This window comes from Ornithorhynchus anatinus, chromosome X1, assembly GCF_004115215.2.
Source record: "Ornithorhynchus anatinus isolate Pmale09 chromosome X1, mOrnAna1.pri.v4, whole genome shotgun sequence".
NCBI classification, from domain to species: Eukaryota; Metazoa; Chordata; class Mammalia; order Monotremata; family Ornithorhynchidae; genus Ornithorhynchus; species Ornithorhynchus anatinus.
The window spans coordinates 75,546,729-75,557,367 of record NC_041749.1 but is presented as its reverse complement, the minus strand read 5'-3'; the positions used below and the strand labels follow the sequence as shown (position 1 = coordinate 75,557,367).

Sequence of the window (10,639 nt, the reverse complement as noted above, 5' to 3'; positions counted from 1 at the left end):
AGTGTTTTCTGTTAGTAAAAGTGACCAAACCCACACTTCCAAAATGGAGTGGCAAGAAACAGTTTCTTGGTTTTCAGAGGGGCTAGACAGTAGGCTTCTTTTGATCGTGGTTGCCGGTGGCGGTGAATGTGGAGACTGTCATCTGGCCTTAGACATTAAGTCGGCCTGTTGGCAGTTTCACATTGGCAGTTTCAGATCACAACTTTCAACACTAGAATTTCTCAAATCTGGGGGGTGATTTTGAAGTCTGGTTTTTTGGGGTTTTTTAACCTGAAAGAATTTAAGTAGAGCGGCTGTGAACATCATGTGCTTCAGCTTCATTAGAGGGAATGATCGTCCATCATGCTGATCCTGCCGAATGGGACTGAGCATGCATTTTGTTTTTCCTCTACCTTTGTGGTTGGTAACCTACTCCCTCCCCCAAAACCTAAGGTTGAGCCATTTGAGAGGAACCGCATGAAGTAAACATTGCACTTTATATAGTTACAAAGGGCAAGTGCTGTTTGTTAATATGGAAAAAGTCTGATTGGCCACTTTGAATCTCTCCCCTCAGAGGTTAGAGTTAAAATTAAATGGTAAAGCCTTATTCAAAATGGGTAGCCAATGAATTCCCCCCCTCCCCCAATCCTTTTCCTGTTGGTGCCGCCTCAGCAGCTGCATAGCACTTTAGTGTTGAGTAAATACATCATTATCTGTCTTTTTTTAGTGCTCGATATGTACAGAACACTGGACTAAACAGTCAGATTAGCCCTCTATGACTCACAGTGGCTCATGGTCCAAGTGGGGTGGCAGGGGGAAAGAAGGGGGAGAGAAAGAAAAGAAAGGAAGTGTCTAGTCCACATTTCCCTCCCTTTCCCTCCTCCCCTCCCCACAGCACTTGTGTATATTTGTATATGTTATTTATTACTCTATTTTATTAATGATGTGTACATATGATTCTGTTTATTGTGATGGTATTGATGCCTGACTACTTGTTTTGTTTTGCTGTCTGTCTCCCCCTTTTAGACTGTGAGCCCGTTGTTGGGCAGGGATTGTCTTTCTGTTGCCGAATGGTACATTCCAAGCGCTTAGTACAGTGCTCTACACAAAGTAAGCGCTCAATAAATACGATTGAACTATAGAAGGGTCATGACAACAAGCCGATCTATTATCTCAGAGTGCTGAAAGATTTTAAGTGCTTAGTAGTACAGTGCTCTGCACACAGTAAGTGCTCAATAAATATGATCGAATGAATGAGTGAATTTTCAGTGAGATTAGGCTTCAATAGGCTTCTGCAAGAAAAACCCATGAGTGAAGAGTACAACTACAGAGAACCAACTGCGTTTTTAATTTTTTTTATTATTGATATTGCCAAAATTACTACCTTTACACAGGCAGGCTGTTTCCTACCTACAGTTTTTTCTTAATTTGGAAGTAACATATTTCTCTACACCGCCTAAAGTTACCAACTTAACACCATTATGTCTTTCCATGTGTCGTTTTAAACAATGACATTTGCTTTTTCATATCTGTGTAAAGGTTACTTGGCAAGAGTACATGCATATGACAATAAAATAAAGACCAATCCGCCACTAAAGATAATGCACATAAAACATAATACAGTACTTTGACATCATTTCAAATAAATACCCACATACAAATGAAGTAATTTTTAAATGTAACAATATTTCTTATGAATCAATACTGCAACAGAAGAGGAAAATATAAAAGTCCCCACATCTAGGAATAATAATGCTTATTCCAGCAAACAGAACTCTTTCTCACTTATATTATTACAATTTGTACTTTTTTTGGGAAAAAAAAAATATTTCAGAAGTACCAATTTAATCGTTCACACTAGCCTCAACAAACACTTCCAGCTTGTTGATGCACTTCTCTGTTTCTGTTTCCTGAAATTACAATGATTAGATACAACATGCAAGAGAAGATATTAATGTCTTGTTTTCACATTTGCAAACAATACTATGGTTAAACTGTGTCCACCACCATACAAAGCTAACAGAACATCAATATCCCAATACATCCTCCAAACTGCAACCTCAAAAGTGTTAATACATCTTGTTTATTTCTTCGATAAAAGTCCATTTGGTTCCAAAAGTGTATTTATTCATTGTTTTCTTTATTATTTTTTTTTGTTACTGTGTTTTCAATACCCCTGAATTTGCAAGCATCTGCATGGTGAAGTATCATTGACTAACAGGATTCTTTACAATTCCTCGTATATAGAACTCTGTATTAAGACTACCCATTAAAAATGTGCGAAAGGGGGAGTTCTCTTTGCACTTATTGCTCCGCATCTTTGCTAAAGTCCAAACCAGCTCCTTGCTTTTCACCGAATAGACTGAACTATTCTAGGATTCTTTCAAATGATTAAAGGCACTACTGGCAACAATTAATAACAAAAAGGCGCTGAAATAGAACACCCGATAATTGACAACTTTAGAATTTTTCTTTCTAAATGTACCATAATTTGGCACAACAAACAAAGAAGTAACGAAACAATTCCAATTTGGAATTTCACTGGTACAGTTGTAGAAAATTCTGTTAGTCAATCATGCTTCACAATTTCCTAAAACCCAGAAATCCTGGAGTTTCTAGATAATACTACTTATTCAACATTTTTTCAAGTGCCTATTACTGTTTTTAACCAGAGCAAAGTCAAGTTTTCTTCTTGTTACATTGAACTATTCCTAAGAATAATAATACAATATGAAAAAAATCCCAGAATCTGAACACCCTGGATTTTGTAATGACCATGGCAGTTAAAATCAGTAATTTAAAACATAAACCAGGACATCTTAATAATTAAAAAAGCTGCTGAAGCACAGCACATATATAGTTTAGCAGAGCTCCCCGGCTTGTGTTGAAGCTCTCTTCTAAACACAGTCTAGAGCAAAACAAAATAATACAGATCTCTGCAACATGCTGATGTAGAAATCAACAAGTACGAACCCAAAATGGAAGAGTTACTATTAGCACAAACCACAGCATCTTATATAACTTCTCTACATAAGGAATCAAGGAAGCTACTGTAAAATATCAAAATATCAAAAGTGCACAGGTTTAACAATCAGATAAAAAAGAATATCTGCATTAAGAAAATCCCCCCATTTGAATATTTCTAATAGATCAGAAACTAACATGTCGATCATTGTTGGAAGTAGGTTTCTCCAGCACTTGTAAGATTTCTTCCTGCAGTAGCACTTAATGTGTAAAGCTTTTCTGTTTATCACTTGAGAAATGTTAGTCAAAAACAATTGCAGGTAGCATATCAAAAAAGGTGGACATTTGGGAAAATGTCAGTGGTTTCCATTCATTTGTGCAATCGGCTACCACTATTTAAACCACAACCACAACAGGTAAAGGAAGGAAGCTGCAATGTAACAGAGCGCACTGTTGGTCAATTCCATCTCCAGGAACTACTCTACAGCTGAAAAATGGGAAAAAAAAATGAAATAAAATTAGAAAAACATGAATGTATTCTTCCACAAGAGACTTGACAACTTAATACAGAGCGTGCTGAGAGATCTCCAGAGCAGGTTAGTCGGTGAGGTGAGACAACCCAGCATCGGTTAAGAGAAGCAGTCTTCGGGCCTTCGAATATGATTTCCAAGCACTTAAAATCAACAATGCTGCGGATGAGGTGTGCCCCAGAGTCACAGTTTGCTGGAAGAAGAGTTCTTACAAGTACTGAATAAAGCTTTGCTGTCCAAGTGTAAGGAGGCCCAGCCAGTGAGTAGAAAAGATAATTTACCAATGAAGCTGAAAACGCCCCCCAAAGACATGCAGGTCAGTGGATCATGCAGGCCAATGCAGAAAACAGCAATCATCCAACAGAGAAGAGCCTGCTTGCAGAGGTAGGTGATGGCTTAATTATTTTTCTCATGCTTAAGTCCCCCAAAGTGAAAGTGAAATCTGAGTTAAGATCTGAAACAGAATAGATGCTTGAGATAAAAGTAAAGCGATTTTTCGAGCCCCTGTAATATCACTTATATTCGGCAACAAGTACACATAGGATGGGTATTTCACACTCAGGTGTCATGCACAGCTCTGCTTTGAACCAAGTTGCAAAACAAGTGAATCAAAGTGCTTGGCTACTTAGGGAACAATTTGGTGCTATCTTAAAGAAATCACAGAGGCTAAAAATAATGGGAAATTCACTACTAAGCTTAGTCTTCCTAGGCAAAAACATTCTGTGTGTTGTCATCATGTTGATGATAAAAATCACCTGTCAGATAACACGGAACTTCCGATTTTTAAAATTACTGAACTTAAAAAGTTGTCGATACCTTGGTCCCTCAAGCTTGACTTTTTGCCATTAGTGTTTTGTTCCAACACTGCCACCAAAGACAGGGAAGCAATAAGAACAGGTATTAACTGCTTCCTACCACAGTGGAAGCAATAGTGTTAGCTGTTTCTAATGGAGCATATATGTTGAACAAAAATGCCTTCCCCCTCCAAGGCTTGTTTTATTATCCGCAACAGAGTTTTGGGGAGAATCAAGGCCTTGGGAGAGGCTAGACAACAAAAAAGAGAATTAGAGAGTCAGAACATTAAAGTTTAAAAAAACAAAAACTACCACCACCTCCTGGAGAGCAATATTAAAGCTCAGATCCAGGAGAATGCAATTATAACTGAGGGGATCGTTGATGCTCCGAGGCCTGTTTTTCACCAAAATTGTTTTCTGAAAAGCCATTTTTTTAGACTTGCTCTTGTCCACTGGCCCTTGGGTAAGCCAGTTGGGGAAAATCCATGTGACTTTCCAAAGTTCCTGCAAAAGGAATGCCATACAACATTCTGGTTACAGTTTAAAATCCTAGATTCTTTTCAATTTCCTTATTTCTTCGGGATAGGACTCGGTAGAGTGGATTTTAATCTTTTCTATTTTGCTTTTAAATCTTTGAGAAGCCAAAGCACCACATGGGATGACCTATTGTGAGAAGGTAGGCCATTCGTCATGCCATTTTACCCTGAACGTTGTCACGTCTCTTGACTACTTAAAGGCAGAGGCCTACATAGGAAGCATACGCTGCTAACCATGAACAAGAAGTGGGACTGGGGAAGAGGAGTACTAAACCAGGGTTATTAGAATGGCTTTAGAAAATATCAGCACTATTAGCAGACAAAACCGTGGAGTCCTGCAATACCTTTAGTAGCACTATAAGCATACAAAATTATTTCCAAAAAGTATAAAATGTACAGGGCTATACATTAAAATAAAATTTTTCACGCCAGGCACTTTAAAACTTTTTTTTAGAAAAAAAAAAAAGAAAAGTGTGCCTTATTGTGCTCTACCAATTTTCCAAGCAACATTATTTCAATTGGGATATCCTTTTTCATTTGAGTAGGCACAGTTACGAAGTACACTTTTTATGCTTTCAATCATATTGTAATCGGCTAAAAAGGCCTCACGATAATCCAATAGTAATTTTTTTTAGATTAATACTTAGGCTAAACTATTTTGTAAATTATCAATAGCAACTGGTCTAACTTCAGGTACCTATAATGTAGAGCCCTGTGACACATGCTTGCATAAGAAATGCAATTTTTTTGTTAAAATGAAAAAGATTATTTCAGAGCTCTGAAACACTATTCCATTTAGAGTAATACTGAGAACTGCAAGAAATTGCATTGTGATTTTAACAATACTAAGCATATAGTCATATTCATATACGAGTTCTAGTTAGATACATTAGGTGGAGAAACAACTACACTCTTTTTTTGCCTGAATAATATGCTGCAAGAAACTATACGAGATGATCATGATCATTTCAAAATACTTTTTCACAGTCTAAATCACTTGCTTAAGGTGAATATTGCATATCAATTTAGACCCAAATTTTTACTATATTCCAGTGGGGGTAATATTGCATATTGTTTATAATATAGAAAATGAATGTGCAAGTTTTTTCATTTAAAATCCTTTCTGCACACAGAAGCTGAGGAGGAAGCAGAGTTTGGTTTGACTCTCTTCCTGCCTTCAGAGCTTTGGGACTTTGATCGGTGGTGAAATGGCTGCCACTTGTAGGTAAATGGCCACCAACAAGCAAATAGCATTTTGATGCCTGGTCTAAAAATATTTCACGTCTTCTATGTCACACATCTTAAGTATTGCCTTTCACCACTTCTCCGACATAGTAATAAGGTGATTGTAGGCTAGCCTTCTTACCTGACAAGGCAGAATTTAATTTGAAGTACGCTGTAATCCTGAGGGACTGGGGAAGCGAGGATCCCATTTGTGCTCTATTGACCACAGTTAGTAACACCAAATGTAGTATATAATCCAGTACATATTTTCTTCTTTCAACATTTACTCATCAACATAAAACCATACATGTTCATCGTGGAAGCAGTCAACTGCCTTCCACTCTTAACCATTCCCTTTACATATGTATTGAGTTCCAGTTAAGACCATGTAATACAATTTGTATCACACGGTTTTAACAATATACTAGCACGGGTCAACTCACTGCCACGTTAATGGATAGTGGGGCTTTAAGTTGACAGTCGCAGGACAAAAATTAGATGCAATTTTCTCATAGGCTTCCCTAGTCGCAATAGATCTTATACTTCTCAGTGCAAAACACCTGGTTGTTAAGCATAGCCCCCTCTGACCTGTCTGCACAGGACCGGATGTGACTTACACTAGGGGTACTGGTCTTGGCTTTGGAGGCCGATTTTGTGCGCACCCTTTTCGACTGCTCGTGGTCGAGCTCCAGATGCTCCAGGCGCTGGGTCAGAGCCAGTTTCTGCTGGATGGCCATTCGCAGCAAGCTGTTTAGGGTTTTCTTTTCATCTTCAGCAGCTGCAAGCTGGCGCTGCATTTCATCCAGCTGTGTGACATATTCGTCGCATCTGTAAAAAAATATTAGGCGTCTTTAGAAAGCCCCTTTGCCAAGGGACTCCTTTGAGTCTCTCAAATGGAGGTGTATATGTGTGTGTGTGTTGGGGGGGTGAGGGGTAGGAGAGAGGGAATGGAGAACAAAACGGAAGGCAACATGGAACAGAGGGTAAATAGTCACACAGTTGCAGCACCAGGTAATGGATTTGTGTTGAAGGGAGCAGGCTTCCAGACAAACTTGGCTCCAGTTCTGCCGACAGCTTCCCTCAATCACCATGAGACACAGCAAATGTTTGTCCTACCGCTTAAAATTGGAGTTTCTCTTCTCTATTACACATTTTTATTTTTTGGCTGAAATGATCATTGAGCTTCTCCGAGTTAAGGCTGTATATGAATCCTTCCAATGCTCTGGAAAAATCAATTATCCTACTCTTTTCCACTAGAGGGAGGGCTACAAAGGCAGGCCTGAAACGTTTGGTTAAAGGAAAAAGCCTAGAGGTGCATTAAAAACAAAACAAAACACTTAAACACTCTAACACTGTAACTTTGCTTTAGAAAAAAAGGGGCATTGTAATCAGCTCTAGCTTTGTTTACACAATTGCAAAATGCTCTTATGCTGTGAGTTTATAATCCTCCTTTGTTGTCTGGAGAGTGGGGGTTTATCATGTCTTTGGGAATAGTTAAATTTCTAAGAGTTTACACTAACCACTTAAAACAATTTTTACTGCCTTTAGGGCAGCTCAGGCATAAGTGATTTATGAGCTATTTTGATTTGTTAAATACAGTGAATGTTGTCACAAAACTGGAAGGGGGTTGAGGCTGCAGAATACACCACAGGATTCTCATTTAAGTGCCTCAAGGGTGGGTGGGGTTGCACTACGCAAACAAAATAAGGAGTGGTGTGTTTACATGTTCTAAACAAGCTACTATTTCCACATTTTAAAAGTTAGAATACTACAACAATTCAAACCTAAACACCAATAAAATGAGAGGTTAATTCGCTTGTTCACTGACAATGATCAAATGAAGAAGCTAATCAGGATACAAAGTCCCTGCTTAACTCCGAATCAAAGTGGGACACGAAATCTACATTCAAGTGTCAGTTTTCATTATGAAATGCATTTAGATTCTTAAATTAATTCTTTCAAGAAATACAATCCCCTTTCAGAAAGCTTCCAAAGGATACTGTTGCTTGAGATGCCTTCCTAAGAAATTTTTAAACGAGGCTCTTCCCCCTCTAGACCATGAGCTCGTTGTGGGTAGGAATGTATCTGCTTGTTGTTATACTCTGCCAAGCTTTTAGTACAGTGCTTTGCATACAGTAAGCACTCAATAAATAAAATTGAATGAATAAAAGTCTTATTAGAGGATTGAATATGCCCTATTTCCATCTGGTCTAATTCAATAGGGCTGTGTTCAGTATAATAATAATGTTGGTATTTGTTAAGCGCTTTACTTTGTGCCAAGCACTGTCCTAAGCGCTGGGGTAGATACAAGGTCATCAGGGATGATAATAATAATAATAATTGTGGCATTTGTTAAGTGCTATGTGGCAGGCACTGTTCTAAACGCAGGGGGTAGATCCAAGCAAATCGGGTTGCACACAGTCCCTGTCCCCCACGGAACTCACAGTCTTAATCCCCATTTTACAGCTGAGGGAACTGAGGTATAGAGAAGTGAAGTGACTTGCCCAAGACCACTCAGTAGGCAAATGGTAGATCCGGGATTAGAAGCCAGGTCCTTCTGATTCCCAGGCCCGCACTCTATCCATTAGGCCATGCTGCTTCTCGTTTAAGTGACCAACCTCCCCACAATAGGAGGAAAAGTTCCACATTCCTGGATTGGTCCCATATCAATGGGTGTGGAGGCCGTTGAGTTCCACTTTAGGGCAGACAGTGGGAGAGTGGCAGGGGAGTGAAGTGCAGTAGAGGCTGCCTGACCGTCTTGTCTTCCTTTTCAGCTACTACTGCTGCTGCCATACCACCACACTTTGGCTATGGCTATTGTTATTATTATGACATTCATTAAGTGCTTTCTCTGTATTTCGAGCACTGTTCTAAGTGCTGGATAGATACAAGTTAATTAGGTTGGACTCAGTCTCTGCCCTACATGGGGCTCACAGTCTTAGTAGGAGCAGGAACAGGTATTTAATGCTCATTTTACAGTTGAGGAAACTGAGGCACAGAAGTTAAGGGACTTGCCCAATGTCACCCAGCAGGCAACTGCCAAACCAGGATTAGAACCTAGGTCTTCCGACTCCCAAGCCCATGCTCTTTCCACTAGGCCACGCTACTTCTGTTGCAAGGGATGTTTATGTCCTTTCCTCAAACTGTTGCTGTCCACCTTATTTTCCAGCCTTTTGGACGACACTCTCCCCCTCCCACTTTAAACTTCTGAAAATCTGAATCTGATCACCTTGTTCAGTTCTGTAAATTGAGTTTGCATGAATGACAACACACTTTCAAAGTTTTAGCTCACACATCACATTGCAGAACCACTGAGTTTTGTTCCAAGTCTCATTCTACACAGTAAAATCTCAAAGACTCTGAGAAATTGGGCAGTTTCCTTCATTCACTGGGTCCTCAGAGCCTTCAGGCACTTGAATAAAACAGATTTTTGGGAAAGGAAAAAAAAGCAAGCTTGAGGTTTGGTGGGATAAAAACTGGATTTGTATGAAGCTTCATTCAGATGAAACAGTGTGGAGTTTCACACTCTGACTCAGTTTTCTTTTGAAACTTTCCCAGAGAAACAAACATCAATGTGCTCTGAAATGTAGGGTGAGAATACCTCTCTTTCCCTAGAAATGTATTCAATGGCCAAGTCTGGATGGGCCAAACCAGTTTTGTTTTTTTTAAAGGTAGACTCCGCAATTATCTTAATGATATGTGTCTCTTTAGCAGGTGAACAAGAGAATTGCTAGAAGTAGTTTTCATGACAATTGAACCCAGAAGGACTGAAAGGCATTTGGATTGGATCGTTTAAACATTACAGCCTCAAAGGAAACCACCCAATTGGCCTGAGAATCCACTTTAGAATGCTGACAGTATGGCACCTATCTGGACACGGTGGACTTTTATCAGTCAGCCAAAAGAATTTATTGAGCACCTACTATGTGAAGAACACTGGACTAAAACTTGGGAAAGTTCAACAGAATCATGACCTAGTGGAAGGAGCATAGGCCTGTGATTCAGAGGGCCTGGGTTCAAATCCCAGCTCGGCCGCTTGCCTGCTGTGTGACCTTGGTCAAGTCACTTCACCTTCCTGTACCTCAGTTCCCTCATCTGTAAAATGGGGATGAAATATCTGCTCTCCCTTCCCCCTGAGACTGTGCTGTCCCCAATGTGGGACAGGAACTGTGTTCAAACTGTTGATCCTTATTCTACTCGAGTGCTTAGTACAGTGTTTGGCATAGAGTAAGTGCTTAACTACTCCTATTATCTCTGCTCTCAAGGAGCTTATAATTTAAAAGGGGGTTTCCTTGGGGCCACTGAAGACAGCAGTGAAGTGAGGGACAGGGTTCAAGGGATGGAAATCTCAAATTCAAACTGCTAACGCAACAGGTCAGACTTGCTGGGATAAAGTTCCCTGGGTGAACATTAGGGCAAGTGGCACATAGCTCCAGCTAATGTTTGCTTGATGCTTGGCGTCAGCTTCACCCAGAGTAAATGCCAGGCCAAATCAGAATTTTATACTGGGAGATTCCTTTCCGAAAATACACTACTCCACACAAACACAGTCATTAGGTAGGCCTGCCAGAACTGCTTGAAACATACAGGAAACCTAAGCACCTAGTCTAAA

At 39.6% G+C, this 10,639-nt stretch overlaps 1 protein-coding gene across 3 annotated transcripts in view; it reads right to left on the bottom strand.

Moving 5' to 3' along the window:
- Positions 1 to 1,318: 1,318 nt before the first annotated feature.
- The window catches only part of BICD2 (BICD cargo adaptor 2), a 158,916-nt gene continuing 149,595 nt past the window's right edge, over positions 1,319 to 10,639 (bottom strand). Inside the window, exons 7-8 of one of the 3 annotated variants that reach the window (XM_029050470.2) lie at positions 6,645 to 6,855; positions 1,319 to 3,430 (exon numbers count right to left, since the gene is read on the bottom strand). In XM_029050470.2, coding sequence (XP_028906303.1) covers positions 3,425 to 3,430; positions 6,645 to 6,855 — 217 coding nt within the window. In that variant the 3' untranslated portion in view covers positions 1,319 to 3,424. Of the gene's footprint in view, positions 6,856 to 10,639 lie in introns of all 3 variants that reach the window. The other 2 variants (XM_029050471.2, XM_029050469.2) reach the window with 2 other exon arrangements.